The following is a 19,913-nucleotide window of genomic DNA, read 5'->3' on the forward strand; positions in this document are numbered from 1 at the left end:
TCCTCCATTAGCTGGTTCACTCCCCAAATGGCTGCAGGCTGGAGCTGGGCTGATCCGTAGCCTGGAGCCAGGAATTTCTTCTGGGTCCCCCATATGAGTATAGGGACCTCCACTGCTTTCCTAGACCATCACCAGGGAGCTGGATTGGAAGTGGAGCAGCTGGAACTTTAACCAGCACCCATATGGAATGCTGGTATGACAGGCTGAGGCTTAATCTACTATGCTATAGTGATAACCCCATACATTACAGTTTTTCTTTTTTGTACTCTGTATATTAATTACCACAATCAGGGAAAATGGGACTGCCTTATTTCAATAAGCATAATGGTCTCCAATTCTATCCATTTTGTTGTGAAAAACAGGATTTCATTCTATCAGCTTTTTAAAGAGCAGGTAAGATCCATGGTATTTAAATGTTCTTATTGAGGAAAAATGAAGATAAACCTTCACAGAAAAATTAGGAAACCTGAAAAAACAAACCAAATCAAAAGTAAACTCAGTATCACTTTTGAATATTGATAAAAACTCCTTAAAAAAACTACATTCAAATCCAGAAACCTCCTGAAAACAAAGCTTATGATCAAGTGGAGTTTATTCCAGGATGCATTGGGGGGTTGGTACTAGAAAATTTACTTAAATTCATCTGATTAACAGCTATTCAGGAAGAATAACATGATATTTTCCATGGATCCAAAAAGCTTTTGAAAAAATTTAACAACCATTCCTCTTAAAGACATTAAGAAATTATAATAAATGGTGATTTCTTAACATGTTTCATCTATTAAGAAATCCATCTTGGACACATCTAGTGTCCTCGGCAGAACATAAATAATTTTCATAGACTGTAAACACTAATTAGAGAATGTAACTCCTTTACTATGGTGGAAGAAGACAGAAATAGCCATTCCATGACTATGCCTGAAATAAAAGATGGAAAAGAATATTCTCAGTCACAAAAATAGTAGCACAACTAATTCATGTGACTAAACTGTCTCACTGTTGCTTTTTTCCAGTGATATCTCTAGTCCTGCTTTAATCTTTTTGTCTCATGGTTAAAATGATCAGTTACTGGGGCTGGCATTTCGTGTAGTGATTAAGCCTCTGGTTGGATGCCTGCATCCTGTATCTGAGTGCCTGGGTTTGAATTCTGGCTTTGCTCCCTATTCTAGATGTGCTACCTGGGAGGCAGCAGTGATGGTTCAAGTATCTAGGTCATTGCCACCCACATAGGATACCTGGATTGAGTTCCTGTCTCTCTGTCCTTGCTGTTGCAGGCATTTGGGGATGAACATAGGAGCTCTCTCCTTTCTCTCTGGCTCTTAATAAAAAAATTTTCCGATAATTGACATATTTTCTCTACTTCCTGATAGCTTCAATCTCCATTTTTTCCCATCCTCAGAACAAGCCCAAATCCTGTAATAAGTTCATCCCTCTTAACCAGTCTCATCATGTTTCACTGGAGTACATTTTACTGTGCTGTAGCAGGCAAAGTAAACTCAAGTTTGGGTAAAGGTATGTTTCTAGTGACCTTTGGCTAATGAATTTCATCACAGCAGTGACTTAGAATCAAGTGTTGGACTGGAGCAAGATGGCAGAATAGGGAAGGGCATACTGCTCTAGGCTATGGGAAAATAGTAAAAAAAATGTGGAGGGAGTAGATTCTCAGGGGAGAGTTAGAGAGAAAATTGCAGTGGAAATTCTACTGAAGGAAGAGGAATGTCATGGATTGGTGTGGAAGGTGCGGACACATAGCACGAGCATGGACACAACACAGGATCCCAGCACCCAAGACAGAGAAAGTGCTAGCTTTAGAGAGTTAGATGACATCAGACTGGCAGCCATGCCACTGGAGATACAGACATAGGGAGAGCTTGGCATGAGTCCAGCCTGGACCTCTGAGGGGATAGGGTACCTGCTAACGCAGTGAAAACAAAAACAAAAACAAAAACAAAAACAAAAACAAAGGGGGCATGTTTCTCTCTCCCCATCCCACCCTACAATGGCACCCAGCAATCAGCTGAGAAAGGGCAGGTGCCATTTTGGGCAGCAGCAGCAGCAGCAGCAGCAGCAGCATTTGTGCATGCACCCAGCAACTAGCAGGGAAAAGGAACCATCTTGTCAGCAGCAACAGCAGCAGCAGCAGCTCAGGTGCGTGCACCATGAAACTGGTGGGCAAATGGCAACATTTAGCTGGTGGCTCTTGAACATGTATGTGAATTCAGAAATTCTACCACAGAGAAAAATCTGCATTCCCCGCTGACTTTGAGTCTGGCTGGGAGGGTTGGCAGCTTGGCACCCACATAGGACTGTGAAGTGCCCCCAGCCTCTCAACATATCACAGACTCTGGGGCTCAAACCATCTATGTGGAGCACCCAAGCTGGTAGGGTAGAGAGGATCCTCTGTGCCCCATAACTGTGGGAACTCTGTGACTGCAGGAGAGAGTGCAGGGTGTAGCTGGGTCTCTGGGCAAGTTGAGCTGCTCCACATGCTCAGAGCTCCCTGATTGCCTGGGGCGGATCACTACAATAGGATCCATGCTCACACTGAGGACTGCATGGATCCTCTGTGTGGTTTTTGTGGCAGGGCAGATGAGTATTGCACCCACTGTGGGCTAATGCCCAGGCACTAATAACCTTGGAAGAGAGAAGGTGAGGGGTGTGATTACACAATCAGAGGTGATCAGACCCTCCCTTTGGCTAAAAAGAGGATATCTACCACCCTTAACTTGGGTGTCACCCTGGTACTTGCCCCCCTGGAGCACTGACCATTGCTCCCTGGCTACATGCTGCACACACTCTGGATATGCACTGAAAGAGAAGATATTCCACTAGGCCAGAGATGTATACTTCAAATATAAAAGCCATCATAGGCAACAAAACAAAACAACAAAAAAACCCACAAATCAACAAGTATCTCCACAAAGGCTTAAAATAAGTGTAGAAATTCAAGAAACAAGAATAAGGAAGACAATACTTCAAATATTAGAATGTGAAGATGAAGAGATTGATGAAATTTTAATTCCTGAAAAGGAATTAAAAAGATTAATCACAGGATTATTCAGAAGCAGTCAGAAGCAAACCCATGAATTAAAGAAATCCATACATGATACGAATGAACATTTTTCCCATGAAATTCAGATCCTAAAGAGAAACCAAAATGAAATATTAAAAATGAAGAATTCAATAGATCAATAAAAATGCAGTGGAAAGCTTTAGCCATAGACTTGTGAGACAAAAGAAAAGAATATCCGAGTTAGAAGACAAATCTCTGGAAATTTTACAGTCAGACCAAGAAAAAAAAAGAGAAGAAATTAGCAAAATGGTGAAATATATTCCAGGTCTTAAGAGAAAAAACTGTCAACCCACAATACTGTACTCTGCAAATCTCATTTATAAATGAAGGTGAAATAAAGACCTTCCATAACATAAACTGAAAGAATTTGTCACCACTTGTCCAGCCTTACAAAAGATGCTTAGGTGTAGCTTGCTCCTGGCCTGCTCTCTGCTTGGTATGGACCCAACTTAGCTTCTAGCTTTCTCTTTCTCCCCTAAATAAAGCCTTCACTCTCCTGTACATTTCTCTCACTGAATAAAATCCTTAAAAACTTAAAAAAAGTGCTTAGGATGTGCTACACATAGAAACACAGAAACATAGTCATCACTATGAAAAAATGTGAAGGCAGAAAAATCTCCCAGGAAAATACAAAGGAAATTCAAAGTAAACAATAGGAATATTTATGGAAAAATGGCAGGGCCAAGTCATTATTTATCAATAGTAACCTTAAATATAAATGGCCTCAACTCTGTAGTTAAAAGATACAGACTGGCTGAGTGTAATAAAAAAACAAGAACCATCTATTTTCTGCTTACAAGAAACAAATTTCATCAACAAAGATACCTGAAAACTGAAAGTGAAAGGATGGAAAAAGATATTCCATGGTAACAGAAACCAAAAGAGAGCAGGTGTAGCCATTCTAATATAAGAAAAAATAGATTTCAACACAAAAACTGTTAAAAGAGATAAAGAAAGACGCTATGTAATGATTAAGGGATAAATTCAGCATGAGGATGTGACTAAAATAAATGTATATTCACCCAACTACAGGCTCCTGGCTATTTAAAATACATATTAATGGATCTAAAGGGAGACACAGACTTCAACATCTCACTTTCAGCAATGGACAGATCTACCAGACAGTAAATCAGCAGGTAACAACAGTTAATCAACACTATAGACCTATTGGACCTAACAGATATCGACATAACTTTTCATCCTACAGTTGCAGAATATACATTCTTCTTACCAGTACATGGAACTTCCTTTAGGATAGACAACATACTAGGCCATAAAGCAAGTCTCAGAAAATTAAAAAAAGTCAAAATCATACCACGCATCTTTTCTGACCATAATGGAATGAATCTGGAAATCAACAACTCAAGAAACTTTAGAGCATACACAAACACATTGAGACTGAACAACAGTCTCCTGAATGAAGAGTGGGTCATCAAAGAAATCAAAAGAGAAATTGAAAAAATTTCTGGAGACAAACAAAGATGACAATACAACGTATCAAAATGTGATACAGCAAATGCAGTGTTAAGAGGAAAGTTTATAGCAACTGGTGCCTACATTGAGAAAAAGAACAGCACCAAATAAATGAGCTGTTAGTGCATCTCAAGGACCTAAAAAACAACAACAAAAAAGACCAAAAATTAGTAGGAGGAAAGAAATAATTAAAATTAGAGAAGAAATAAACAAAATAGAAACTAAAAAAAAAACCTACAAAAGATCAATGAAAGGAGGAGCTGTATTTTTTGAAAAAATAAACAAAATTGATATACTCTTGGCTCAACTAACAAAAAAAAAGACCCAAATCAATAAAATCAGAGATAAAAAAGGGAATGTAACAATAGATGCCACAGAAATATAAAGAATCATCAAATTACTACAAAGAGCTATATGCCACAAATCATGAAACTTAGAGAAATGGATAGATTCTTGGGCACATAAAATCTACAAAAACTAAGCCATGATGACATAGAAAACCTAAACAGGCCATAAACAGTATGGAGAATGAATCAGTAATAAAGGCCCTCCTATAAAGAAAAGCCCAGGACCAGATGGCTTCATGCTGAAGTCTACCAGACACTTCAAGAGGAACTAATTCCAACTCTTCTCAAGCTATTCAAAACAATGAAAAGGAAGGCAATCCTTTCAAACTCCTTCTATGAAATAAGCATCATCTTAATTCCTAACCCAGAAAAAGATGCAAATCAGAAAGAGAACTATAGACCAATTTCCCTGATGAACACAGATGTAAAAATCCCCAACAAAATACTAGCCAATTGAACCCCAAAACATTCACCTGGACCAAGTGCAATTTATCTCTAGCAGGGATGGTTCAACATAACACAAATCAATAAATGTGATATATCACATTAACAAGCTGAAGAACAAAAATCATGATTACTCAAATATAGAGAAAGCATTTGATAAAATGCAACATCCTTTCACGATGAAAACATTAAGCAAAGTGAGTATAGAAGGAATATTCCTCAACATAATCAAGGCAATCTATGACAAACCCACAGACAGCACCTTATTGAACGGGAAAAAGTTGGAAGCATTTCCACTAAGATCCAGAACTAAACAAGGATGCCCACTCTCATCACTGTTATTCAATATAGTCCTGAAAGTTTAAGCCAGAGCCATTAGTAAAGAAAAAGAAATCAAATGGAAACAAATTGGAAAGGAGAAGAAAAACTATCCCTGTGTGCAGATGACATGAGTCCATTAAGAGACTACTGGAGGGGCTGGAACTGTGGCATAGCAGGCAAAGCTGCTGCCTGCAGTGCTGGCATCCCATATGGGCTTCCAGTTCGAGTCCCAGATGCTCCACTTCCAATCCAGCTCTCTGCTATGGCCTGGGAAAGAAGAAGATGGCTCAAGTCCTTGGGCCCTTGCAACCAAGAGACCCAGAAAAAGCTGCTGGTTCCTGGCTTTAGATTAGCACAGGTCTGGCCATTGCAGCCATCTGGGGAGTGAACCAGTGAATGGAAGACCTCTCTCTCTTTGCCTCTGCCTCTCTGTAACTCTGCCTTTCAAATAAATAAATAAATAAATAAATAAATAAATAAATAAATAAATCTTTGAAAAAAGAGACTACTAGAACTCATAAAAGAGCTTGGTAAAGTGGCAGGATATAAAATTAACACAGAAAAATAAATAGCCTTTGTATTCTCAGACAATGCCATGGCTGAGAAAGAATTTCTAAGATCAATCTCATTCATAATAGTTCCAAAGAAGAATTAAATACCTTGGAATAAATTTTTTTTGACAGGCAGAGCTAGACAGTGAGAGAGAGAGAGACAGAGAGAAAGGTCTTCCTTTTTTCTGTTGGTTCATCCCCCAAATGGCTGCTACCGCCAGTGCACTGTGCTGATCCGAAGCCAGGAGCCAGGTGCTTCCTCCTGGTCTCCCATGGGGTGCAGGGCCCAAGCACTTGGGCCATCCTCCACTGCACTCCCGGGCCACAGCAGAGAGCTGGACTGGAAGAGGAGCAACTGGGACAGAATTTGGCACCCCAACCGGGACTAGAACCCGGGGTACCAGTGCTGCAGGGGGAGGATTAGCCAAGTGAGCCATGGTGCCAGCCACCTTGGAATAAATTTAACCAACAATGTCAAAGATTTCTACCATGAAAATTGCAAAACAATAAAGGAATAGAAAATACACACACAAAAAATGGAAAAATTTCCTATGTTTGTGAATTAGAAGAATATCATCCAAATGTCCACACTACCAAAAGCAATTAGAGATTCAATGTGATCCCAATCAAAATACCAATGACATTCTTCACAGATCTTGAAATAAAGATGCTAAAATTCATATGGAAACACAAGGGACACTGCATAGCTGAAGTAATCTTATCCAACAAAAATAAAGCTGGAGGCATCACAATACCAGATTTCAACTACCACAGGATAGCTATAATGAAAACAACTTGGTAGTGGCCAAAAAAAGACATGCAGGGCCAATGCTGTGGCATAGCAGGTTAAAGCCCTGGTCTGAAGCGCTGGCATCCCATATGGACACCAGTTCTAGTATTGGCTGCTCCTCTTCCAATCCAGCTCTCTGCTATGGCCTAGGGAAGCAGTAGAAGTTGGCCCAAGTCCTTGGACCCCTACACCTGCATGGGAGACCCAGAAGAAGCTCCTGGCTCCTGGCTTCCAATCGGCTCAGCTCCATCCATTGCGGCCATCTGGGGAGTGAACGAGTGGATGGAAGATTTCTTTCTCTGTCTCTACCTCTCTCTCTAACTCTGTCCTTCAAATAAATAAAATAAATATATATATTTTTTATTTTTGACAGGCAGAGTGGACAGTGAGAGAGAGAGAGAGAGAGACAGAGAGAAAGGTCTTCCTTTTGCCATTGGTTCACCCCCCAATGGCCGCTGTGGCTGGTGCGCTGAGGCCGGCGCACGGCGCTGATCTGAAGCCAGGAGCCAAGTGCTTCTCCTGGTTTCCCATGTGGGTGCAGGGCCCAAGCACTTGGGCCATCAACCACTGCACTCCCGGGCCATAGCAAAGAGCTGGCCTGGAAGAGGGGCAACCGGGACAGAATCCAGTGCCCAGACCGGGACTAGAACCCAGTGTGCCGGCACCGCTAGGTGGAGGATTAGCCTGTTGAGCCATAGCGCCAGCCTAAAATAAATATTTTTTAAAAAATAGACATGTAGGTCAACAGAACAGAATAGAAACTCCTGAAATTATTCCATGAATCTACAACCAACTAATCTTTGACAAAGGAGCTAAAATCAATCCCTGGAGCAAGGACAGTCTCTTCAACAAATGGTGCTGGAAAAACTGGATCTCTGCATGCAGAACTATGAAGCAAGACCCCTACTTACACCTTACACAAAAATCCATTCAAAATGGATTAGAGATATAAATCTATGACCTGATATCATCAAATTATTAGATAACATTAGGAAACCCTGCAAGACACTGGCATAGGCAAAGACTTCTTGGAAAAGACCCCAGAAGCACAAGCAATCAAAGTAAAAATTGAGAAATAGGATTACATCAAGTTGAGAAGCTTCTGTACTGCAAAAGAAACACTCAGCAAAGTGAAGAGGCAACCAACAGAATGGGAGAAAATATTCACAAACTATGCAACTGATAAAGGATTAATATCCTGAATCTATAAAGAGCTCAAGAAACTCCACAACTACAAAACAAACAATCCAGTTAAGAAATGAGCAAAGGATCTGAACAGCCATTTTTTTGGTGACAATTTTAACTCTTTATTTGAAACAATTCCAGAGACAGAAGGTTATTCGTGACAACAGCTTCTCACTACAACACAAGGGCGGGCATGGCTCACTGAAGGGACAGGCCAGGTGCCTCAGAACAATATATATAATTTAAACAGTGACTAAACTGGTGACAGTTATAAAAACACAAAAAGGAGGCTGGGGAACAGCAAGGCCAACAGGGAAAGAACTGGGTACCCCCTTTTCCAGATACTAAGAGTTTTCTGGGACTCTAAAGGCAAGACAGGGAAGAGAGATGTAGGCAGTGGAGGCAAGACCCATGCCCACAGCTCCTCAACTGTCCGTTGACCACAGATCCCATCCTGCACGACCCAGGCCCCTACAAGCTTGGCCTGGCTCTTGTGAGCAAGATGCGTACGAGTCGGTGTCCCTCCTCCCCCGTCTGGGAGTCTAAAACAAGAGCAGGAAACCCAGCCCCAAGCCAGGTCAGAAGGAAGTTTTTGCCTTGGGAGCTCTGTCCACTGAACTAAAGGGAGGCTGCTGAACAGCCATTTTTCTACAGAGGAAATTCAAATGGCCAACAGACACATGAAAAAATGCTTACGATCACTAACCATCAGGGAAATGCAAATCAAAACCACAGTGAAGTTTCACCTCACCTGTTAGAATGGCTCTCATACAGAAATCAACAAACAGCAAATGCTGGCGAGGATGTGGGGAAAAAGGTACCCCAATCCACTATTGGTAGGATTGTAAACTGGTACAGCCACTGTGGAAGACAATATGGAAATACCTCAGAAATCTGAATATAGACTTAATATATGACCCAGCCATCCCAGTCCTGGGAATTTACCTAAGGGTAATAAAATAAGCATATGAAAGAGTTATCTATACCACCATGTTTACTGCAGCTTGATTCACAATAGCTAAGATATGGGATCAACCCAGATGTCCGTCAACTGAAGACTGGATAAAGAAATTATGGGAAATGTATACCATGGACTACTACACAGTAGTAAAAAAATGAAACCCTGTCATTTGCAACAAAATAGATGTAACTGGAAAACATTATGCTTAGTGATATAAGCCAGTTCCCAAAAGAGAAATACCATATATACTCCTTGATCTATAGTAACTAATATAGTATCTAAAAGGTGATCTATAGAAGTGAACTTGACACTTTGAGATGCGATGATTTTGAACAGCCCTTGTCTTGACTGTTGAGGAACAGTTTTTTCCCCTTCATATTATTTGTTGAACTCTTTACTTAGTATAGTGATAATCTTATGTGTATAAAATTAATTGAAAAGTGATCTTTGTAAAACATAAGAATGGGAATAGAAGAGAGAGGAGGAAGAAGGGTGGGAGTGTGGGTGGGAGGGAGGTTAGGATGGGAAGAATCATTATATTCCTAAAGTTGTATATATAAAATGCATCAAGTTTGTACACATTAAATAAAAGGTTTCTAGGTAAAGAAAAACAGAAATACATTTGCCTTACTACAAGTTTTGCAAGTCAAACACAATATAAGCAAAGCTAAAAGGCAATCACAAAATAGTTTTCAATCTTAATTCAGAAATCACTAATCTATATAGAATTCCAAGAAACTAATACAGAAAAAATATAAACACTTAAAGCATTAAGATCGTTCACAGAAAAAGAATATAAACAACTTTTAAATATGTTAAAAGTTATTTAACTCTGTTCATAAGATGTAAAGATACACTGAAATGCCATTTAAAAAGCTTACCAGACTGACTAGATTAAAAATCAAAAGACAGCTCATAAGGTCTGTATGTACAGAGAGACAAGTCTTCTAAAACATTACTAGTGTAATGTGACTTTATACAACCATACATGGAGAGCAATTTGGCAAGGACCAGAATATTGTATACAATATACTATCTATTGTACAATAAAATGGAAAATAGAATTTTATATTTGATTATGAATACATAAAAGACTGTAGAATGATAAAGTATTTACTTTTTTGTGTGAGTTCAGGCAGGAATGAGGCAAAGAGAGGCAGGAGAGAAAATGAAACTTATCACCTGCATACCTTTTGAATATCTTCTCTTCTTAGAGAGTACCTGTTGCTATATATTTTAAAGTTCTTTTGACTTTTTCCACTTATATTCTTTTGCTGCTAAACCTTACAACTTTGTCCATGTCATCCACTTAAACTCTGGTTGTAATCCTTTTCTCATTCTTTGTTCCATAGCTGCCTTTCTTTAAAGTTTGGTGCACACTTATTATTCCTCATCTTCATTTGTTGCATCCTTCTGCATCCAGGTTTCAGAGATGTCCAGTGGGTCCTTTTCCAGCCTATACTGACTGAGATCTCTAGTTCATCTCCTTCTTGTAATTTTTGCCTCACCTGGCTTGCATAATAAAGTTTTATACAGACTTTTCTCCCAACTCACCAATTCTTCACCAGTTGTTCCTCCTTTCTAAAGCTTAGAAGTGTTGCTAATCCTCAATATTTGGTCCACCTATTTCTTCTCATATTTCTTTTTTTTAAAAGATTTATTTATTTATTTTAAAGTTAGAGTTACACAGAAAGAGGAGAGGCAGAGAGAAAGAGGGGTCTTCCATCCGATGGTTTACTCCCCAATCGGCTGGAGCTGCGCCAATCCAAAGCCAAGAGCCAGGAGCTTCCTCTGGGTCTCCCACATGGGTGCAGGGGCCCAAGGACTTGGGCTATCTTCTATTGCTTTCCCAGGCCTTAACAGAGAGCCGGATCGGAAGTGGAGCATCCAGGTCTCGAACCGGCACCTATATGGGATGCCGGTGCTTCAGGCCAGGGCGTTAACCCACTGTGCCACAGTGTTGGCCCTTTCTTCTCGTATTTCTTATATATATCAAATAGATTATCTCACCTACTTCCACAGTTTAAATTTCATCTGTATACTGATGAACCTCAAATTCATGTGTGATAAATTTGCTGTTACAGATTCCAACCACCTATTTGGTATTCTCCCATCTGGATGTGTTACAGACTCTTTAAACTCAGTATATAGCCGGTGCCGCAGCTCAATAGGCTAATCCTCCGCCTTGCGGCGCTGGCACACCGGGTTCTAGTCCCGGTCGGGGCACCGATCCTGTCCCGGTTGCCCCTCTTCCAGGCCAGCTCTCTGCTGTGGCCAGGGAGTGCAGTAGAGGATGGCCCAAGTCCTTGGGCCCTGCACCCCATGGGAGACCAGGAGAAGCACCTGGCTCCTGCCTTCAGATCAGCGCAGTGCGCTGGCCGCAGCGCGCCTACCACGGCGGCCATTGGAGGGTGAACCAATGGCAAAGGAAGACCTTTCTATCTCTCTCTCTCACTGTCCACTCTGCCTGTCAAAAAATAAAAAATAAAAAAAAAATAAACTCAGTATATATATTTATCCACACACACTGATCTCTTGTGTTTACTTCCTATGTAAATGGAACTTTCATCCACTTACTAGCTCAAGTTAGAACCCTGACCAATATCAGGCTCCCTTCTTTTCCTTATAACCCACATCCTGTCAATTCTACTTTCATAACTGCTTTTTAAGACTGCTGTTTTAATATGAAAGAGTTATCTGTCCCCCATGTTCATTCAGCTCAATTCATAATAGCTAAGATATGGAATCAAACCAGATGTCTACCAACTGATTACTGGATAAATAAATTATGGAATATATACACTATGGAATGCTACTCAGCAGTAAAAAAAAAAAATGAAATCCCATCTTTTGCCACAAAATGGATGCAGTTGGAAACCATTATACTTAGTGAAGTTATCCAGTCCCAAAAAGACAAATACCATATGTTTTCCCTGATCTGTGATAATTAATAGAGTATCTAAAATGCAATGTATAGAACTGAAATTGACACTTTGATTCAATGATTGTTTATAGCCCTTGCCTCTACCATTGAGGAACAGTGTTTTTTGTTCCTTCATACTACTTGTTGAACTCTTTACTTACTGTAGGGTTAATATTTTGAGTATAAAGGAAACTGAAAATAGAACTTTGTAAAAATAAAGAGTGAGAATAGGAGAGAGAGGAGGAATAAGGGTGGGAGTGTGGGCGGGAGCAAGGGTAGGGTGGGAAGAGTTACTATTTTCCTAAATTTGTATATATGAAATTCATGAAGTTTATATGCCTTAAATAAAATATAAAATTGCTGTTTTATTTCAAACGCTATGTCAGAGCAGGTTAAATGCGATTACTTTTCTTATTTCCAGTCTGACCTGTTTGTAGATGCCCATCAGCCAGAGGAATACTTACCTTTCCCCAAACTTAGTATGTTATCATGCCTATCATTGTCACTAGAATTCTGTTACTTTCTAGAAAATAATATTTATATATTAATGCCCTCAGCTTCCCTTCCATGTCCCACACCTTGCCTAGTTACCTTCTTCTTCAAGGCACCACGTCAGTGACTAGGTTGAAAAATACCTTTCTGATATTTTCATTGATGTTAATGCCATCAATTAATACAACTCCAGAGGTGGTAGTCTGTTCTCCAGTCAACATTTTGAATGTAGTAGTTTTTCCAGCTCCATTTAACCCAAATATTCCAAAGCATTCTGACTTGTTGACTACAAGGGAGATATTTCTTACTGCCTGCACAGCGGGACACTTAAAATAAATCTGAGGAAAAAACACATGCACAATGTACAGAAGCACTGATTATGGATGGTCAGCCACAAAGATAACCTAAGACCTGATAGATTGCCACCTGTGGACAACTTCACAATTCAGCCCTCTATTTTACCAGAACATATGTAGAACCTGTAGAACTCCAAATGAACTACTAGTACCAACAATTAATTCTTGACAAGGATAACAGGTAAAGCTCAGGGCAATGATGATCGCTTCACCTTCTTAAGTTCTTGAAGAAGCAGAGGGGTTTCCTTCAACATTTGAAGCATTTTCTGTGCTCTGTTTCTTTCATTTTTTACATCTTCATCCTCATAGTCTTCGATTACTTGGTTGGACACTGTAGCCTATATTTTCAAGACAAGGATTACTGATGTGGGTACTATTTAAATATATCATTTAAACCTAGTAGCTTTAGGAAAAGTGATATGAGAATGTAATCTCACAGGAGTCAGAAGATGTTAGTAATTTCTAAGATCCTTCTTACTAATTTCCTAAACTCAAGCACAAATATATTCTTGGCTTGTTTACTTTTGGAAATGATAATCATGAACAACTTTCTACAGCTATCAGTAGGCAGTATGTTCTTGCCAATAACATAGACATTTTATGGAAAATAGAAGCCATGCCAATAATATTATTGTTTAATGTGATTTTTTAAATAAATAAAACATATTCAAGACACCATAATATGCAAGAGAGGAGAGAATGAACCTGAATTGTTTTTCCCCCTGAGGGATGGCCTCTTTATAGGTAAAGTATGACCTGAAAAAATTTTACTTAGAGAAGGAAGGTAGGGTTATGTAAGAAAAACTGCATGTAAAAGCCACATAAAAAGAAAAGTCTGTAGTGGGGACTTAGGGAAAAACACACAGGAATAAAACAATATAGCATGTTCTGTAAGCAGTAATTTCTACTGCCTGGGTAAAATCTTTTTTTTTTTTCATTTTTTTTAACTTTTATTTAATGAATATAAATTTCCAGTGTACAGCTTATGGATTACAATGGCTTCCCCCCCCCCCCATAACTTCCCTCTCACCCGCAACCCTCCCCTCTCCCACTCCCTCTCCCCTTCCATTTGCATCAAGATTCATTGTCAATTCTCTTTATATACAGAAGATCAATTTAGTATAAAGATTTCAACAGTTTGCACCCACATAGAAACACAAAGTGAAACATACTGTTTGAGTACTAGTTATAGCATTAAATCACAATGTATAGCACATTAAGGACAGAGATCCCACATGAGGAGCAAGTGCACAGTGGCTCCTGTTGTTGACCCAACAAATTGACACTCTAGTTTATGGCGCCAGTAACCATCCTAGGCTGTCGTCATGAGTTGCCAAGGCTATGGAAGCCTTCCAAGTTTGCCGACTCTGATCATATTTAGACAAGGTCATAAAAGACAGAGTGAGGATAGTAACGAATGATCCTAAGAGTGGCATTTACCAGGTTTGAACAATTATACAGCATTAAGTGTGGAAGAGGACCATCAGTACACACATGTTGGGAGTATAGTAGCCTGGGTAAAATCTTGTCAATATTTGCATCAAGTACAATATTAGTTAAGGAGGACTGAAGCAGGAGAATACGTTCACTCCAGTGAACCTGCTATGGAAGAGAGCCACCTTATGGTGTAGAGTTGCACAGGAGTGGTGAAAATGGACATTCTTATACTGTTTTCAATTTTAGCAGAAAAACAACTGATCTTTAACCACTATCTTAGCTGTTGGCATTATGTAGATGCCATTTATCAGATTGAGATAGTTCCTTTCTTTTCAATTATGCTGTTCTTTTGGTAACTGGATGTTGAATGTTATCAAATGCCTTTCCTGAAATAATTGGTATGATCATACAGTTTTGTTCTTGATATTATGAATACTGTAGATTACACTGATCTCATTTTCAAAGATTAAACCAACCCTACCTTTGTGGAACAAACCCCATTTGTTCAGAGTATATTATTCCTTTCATATTCATATATTACTAGGTGGCATCTGTGACTATTTTGTTAAGAATATGTTTTCATGGAGGATACTGATTTTTTGTATTTTCTTCCTTTAGTTTTGGTACCAGGGTAACTATGAACTCATAATGAAGTTACCTAATTCCCCTTACTCTTTTACTTTCCAGAAGACATCGAGTGGAAATGATGCTATCTCCTTTGTAACTGTCTAGTGGAATTCACCAGGGAAATTATTCAGAAATTATATTTTCTTTTTCAAAACATTTTAAAACATGCATTAAATCTAACTGAAACAGGATGATTGAGTTAATTTTTAAAAATGTATTTTTCTTTTCATTTGAAAGATAGAGAGAGCAGGGCCAGGGGATGGATAGAGAGAGAGAGAGAGAGAGAAAATCTCTCATCTGCTGGCTCAATCCTCAAATGCTTACAACAGGGGCTGGTGTTGTGGCATGGCAGGTTAAGCTGCCACTTGCAATGCCAGCATGCCTTATCAGAGTGCCAGTTTAAGTGCCAGCAGCTCCATTTCCACTAATATGGAGGATTGCTCAAGTGCTTGGGCCCCTGACACTCATATGGGAGACCAGGATGAAGTTCCTGGCTCTTGGTTTTGGCCTGGCCAATTGGAAAATGAACCAGCAAATGGAAGATCTCTCTCCTCCTCTGTCTTTCCCTCTATTTTCTGTTGCTCTGCTTTTCAAATCAATCATTTTTTTCTTTTTTTCAAAGCAGTATTTTTTTTTAAAAGAATTATTAATTTATTTGAAAGGCAGAGTTACACATAGAAACAGAGAGAGATCTTCTGTCCACTGGTTTATTCACTAGATGCCTGTGATGTTTGGGGCTGGTTCAGGTAGAAGCCAGGAGCATGGAACTTCATCTCAATATTCTACCCTCTGAATCATTAAGAGATATGTAACTTCTCAGAGGTTTATATCCAAGATCCAAGTCATCCTGGATTATCATTCAGTGGGATGAATGAGAAGTTATAATGGGACAGATAATAATAGTTCTCTGCTTCAAGAGATGTTCAGACATAGATCCACAGAGATCCCATTACAGAATGAATAGGTCACTAAAATAAAGTTCAAGGCAGGGACTGGTATTATGGTGCAGTGGGTTAAACCGCTGCTTGTGACACCAGCATCCCATATCAGACTCCTGGCTGTTCAGCTTTGGATCCAGCTTCCTGTGAATCCATGTGAGAAGGCAGCAGATGATGGCTCAAGTGCTTGAGCTCCTGCCACCAATGTGTGAGACCAGAATGAGGTTCTTGGTTCCTGGCTATGGCCTGGCCCAGTCTGGCTTTTGTGGGCCTTTGGTGTGTAAATCAAAAGATGGATGATCTCTCCTTCTTCTCCCTTTCCCTCTCCCTTCCTCTCCCTGTCTCTCATTCATTCAAAAAAATTTTTTTTAGATTTATTTATTTATTTGAAAGTCAGAGTTACAAAGAGAGAAGGAGAGGTAGAGAGAGAGAGAGAGAGAGGTCTTCCATCTGCTGGTTCACTCCCCAAATAGCCAAAATGGCTGGAGCTGAGCCAATCTGAAGCCAGGAGCAGGAGCCTCTTCCGGGTCTCCCAGGTGGGTGCAGGGGCCCAAAGACCTGGGCTATCTTCCACTGCCCTCCAGGCCACAGCAGAGAGCTGGATTGGAGGTGGAGCAGCCGGGACTCAAACTGGTGCCCATATGGGATGATGGCACTGCAGGCCATGGCTTTACCTGCTATGCTACAGCACCGGCCCCTCAAAAATATTTTTAAACTTTTTTTTTTAAATTTTTGACAGGCAGAGTGGACAGTGAGAGAGAGAGAGACAGAGAGAAAGGTCTTCCTTTTGCCGTTGGTTCACCCTCCAATGGCCGCTGCAGTAGGCGCGCTGCAGCCAGCGCACTGCGCTGATCCGATGGCAGGAGCCAGGTGCTTTTCCTGGTCTCCCATGGGGTGCAGGGCCCAAGGACTTGGGCCATCCTCCACTGCACTCCCTGGCCACAGCAGAGAGCTGTCCTGGAAGAGGGGCAACCGGGACAGGATCGGTGCCCCGACCAGGACTAGAACCCGGTGTGCCGGCGCCACAAGGCGGAGGATTAGTCTAGTGAGCCGTGGCGCCGGCCTAACTTTTATTTAATAAGTATAAATTTCCGAAGTACAGCTTATGGATTACAATGACTTTTCCCCTCATAACTTCCCTCCCACCCGCAACCCTCCCCTCCCCCACTCCCTCTCCCATTCCATTCACATCAAGATTCATTTTCAATTATCTTTATATACAGAAGATCAATTTAGCATATATTAAGTAAAGATTTCAACAGTTTGCACCTACACCGAAACACAAAGTGAAAAATACTGTTTGAGTACTAGTTACAGCATCACTTCACATGGGACAACACATTAAGGACAGAGATCCTACATGAGGAGTAAGTGCACAGTGACTCCTTTTGTTGACTTAATAAATTGACACTCTTGTTTATGGCATCAGTAATCATCCTAGGCTCTATTCATGAGTTGCCAAGGCTATAGAAGCCTTTTGAGTTTGCCGACCCTGATCTTATTTAGACAAAGTCATAGTCAAAGTGGAAGTTCTCTCCTCCCTTCAGAGAAAGGTACCTCCTTCTTTGATGGCCCGTTCTTTCCACTGGGATCTCACTCACAGAGATCTTTCATTTAGGTGTGTTTTTTTTTTTTTTTGCCAGAGTGTCTTGGCTTTCCATGCCTGAGATACTCTCATGGGCTCTCCAGCCATATCCGAATGCCTTAAGGGATGATTCTGAGGCCAGAGTGCTGTTTAGGACATCTGCCATTCTATGAGTCTGCTGTGTATCCCGCTTCCCATGTTGGATTGTCCTCTCCCTTTTTTATTCTATCAGTTAGTATCAAAAAATATTAAAAAAAAGTAAAGTTAGAGGCAAACCCTTGACACTATGTGAAGTCATGAGAGCAATATAAAGAAATGACTACTAATCTTTCTGTTAGAGGCCATGAAACTCAACTTTCTACATAGTTTTAAAGAAGCCAAATTCACAATACAACCAGATACATATCAAGGGCAGTGCATGAATAAGACAGGGTGACTTCTTTTACAGTTAATCCATGACAAATGGATATTTCCTTGCAGGAAAAGAATCAAAGTTTAGCACCCTGAAACTCAAACTAAGGAAAGAAACTTATAATGCCAAAAATCCCAGCTAAGTTTTAGAATAATTTAGTAATTTTCTATTAAGTAATGGAGGTATGCACTTGTAAATCAATATCATGTGGCCTAATATTGAGCTTTCTTTGAGTTATCTAAAATCCACATTAGTTACTTACCCTTCTTTTCATGATTTTCTTATAGACATTAAATACAATGTTATGAAATATAAAATTTTTCAGGCTCCATAATGCAGTCTCCAGAGATAAAAGCAAGAGGAGAAAAAGTAATCCCATGACAGCCAGCATAACCAAGAACTTTGCAATCCCATGTTCTCCAAAACTATAGACATTGTTCTGAACAACTGAGGGTGATAAAAAGATAGCCTTACTTTAATCACTGATCACTAAGATGGAACCATTTATTAAAATATACAGGATTACCAAATGAGTTTAAAGTTATATTTAGAGAAGTATAGAATATAAGAAACAAGTAAGGCTATTGATATGCTGTTTGATTTTCCCTGACTTTTTTTTTTTTGATTATTAAAGTTCTTTAGTTACTCATCTTTCTTCTGCTTATTATCAGTTTCTGATAGGAGACAATCTTACCATACTACAATCTTACCTTACTAGAGAGAAAATTAGGTAATACAAACAGCTGAACTCTGGATATGAAAATAGGAGGCATCTCTGAGATGCAAAGATAATAAAATCATTCTTTTTTATAAGTATTTCCTATCAAATTTATGCTTACATGCAGAAATGCAATATTTTATTGTAACAAATATTTACATTTTAAAACATGTGATTTACTTTTTTAAAGTGTACAGTTAAGTGACATTTACAATATTGTATATTTATCACTACTATCTTGAACATTCTCATCACTCCAGAAGAAAATTCAATACCTACAGGCCAGAGTTGTGGTGCAGCAGGTTAAGCTGCTGCCTGTGATGTTGGCATCCCAAATGGTTGCTGGTTTGTGTCCTGGTTGTTCTACTTCTGATGTAGCTCCCTGCTGATGTGCCTGGGAAGGCAGCTAAAGATGGTCCAAGTGCTTGGGACCCTGCCATTCATATGAGTGACCTCGATGGAGTTCCTGGATGCTAGTTTTGGTCTGGCCCAGTTCCATCCATTACTGACATTTGGGGAGTGAACCAGTGGATGAAAGCTTGCCCCCCTCTATAATTCTGACTTATAATTAAATAAATAAATCTTAAAAAAAGAAAAAAAATCTAAAACCTAGTTAGCATATACCACTATCCTCTTCCTCTAGCCTATTGTCAACCATTAATCTACTTTCTAACTCTGTGCATTTGCCTATTTGGTACATTCTATATACATGAAATAACATGTGGTCTTTGGTATCTAGCCTGTTTCCCTTAGTGTAATGTTTCGAAGGCTCATCCACTTTTGTAGCATGTATCAGTAATTCATTTCCTTTTATTTGTGAGTAATATTCTCCTATATAGCTGTATCACTTTTTAATATATTTGTCAGTGGGTGACTATCTAGATTGCTTCTACTTTTTGGCTAATGTAATGTTGCTATGAACAGTTGTGTACAAGTTTTTGTGTGAAGTTTTGGGCATATAATTAGGACTTGAATTGTTGAGTGATACCACACTCCTCTTTTTAAAGAACTGCCAAACTGTTTCCCACAGCAGTTGCAACATTCACCATTCCTGCAGCAATGTATGAGGGTACTAATTTCTTCATTACTCACCAAGTGTCAATATTTCCCTTTTGTGATGATAGCCATTCAAGTGGGTGGGAAGTGATGCCTCATTTATGATTTTGATTTGCATTTTCAAAAGATTTATTTATTTATTTGAGAGGCAGAGTTACAGACAGAGAGAGTGAGAGACACACAGAGAGAGATCTTCCATTCACTGGTTCATTCCCCAAATGACT

The 19,913-nt window shown here is 39.6% G+C and overlaps 1 protein-coding gene across 1 annotated transcript in view; it reads right to left on the reverse strand.

Moving 5' to 3' along the window:
- Positions 1-19,913, reverse strand: part of LOC133750441 (phospholipid-transporting ATPase ABCA3-like) — a 183,709-nt gene that overhangs the window by 16,340 nt on the left and 147,456 nt on the right. The window contains 4 exon segments of the mRNA XM_062180047.1: positions 12,704-12,898; positions 13,129-13,254; positions 14,575-14,577; positions 18,178-18,362. Of these exon segments, the coding sequence (XP_062036031.1) occupies positions 12,704-12,898; positions 13,129-13,254; positions 14,575-14,577; positions 18,178-18,362 (509 nt within the window).

This window comes from Lepus europaeus, chromosome 21 (genome assembly GCF_033115175.1).
Source record: "Lepus europaeus isolate LE1 chromosome 21, mLepTim1.pri, whole genome shotgun sequence".
Lineage (NCBI taxonomy): Eukaryota > Metazoa > Chordata > Mammalia > Lagomorpha > Leporidae > Lepus > Lepus europaeus.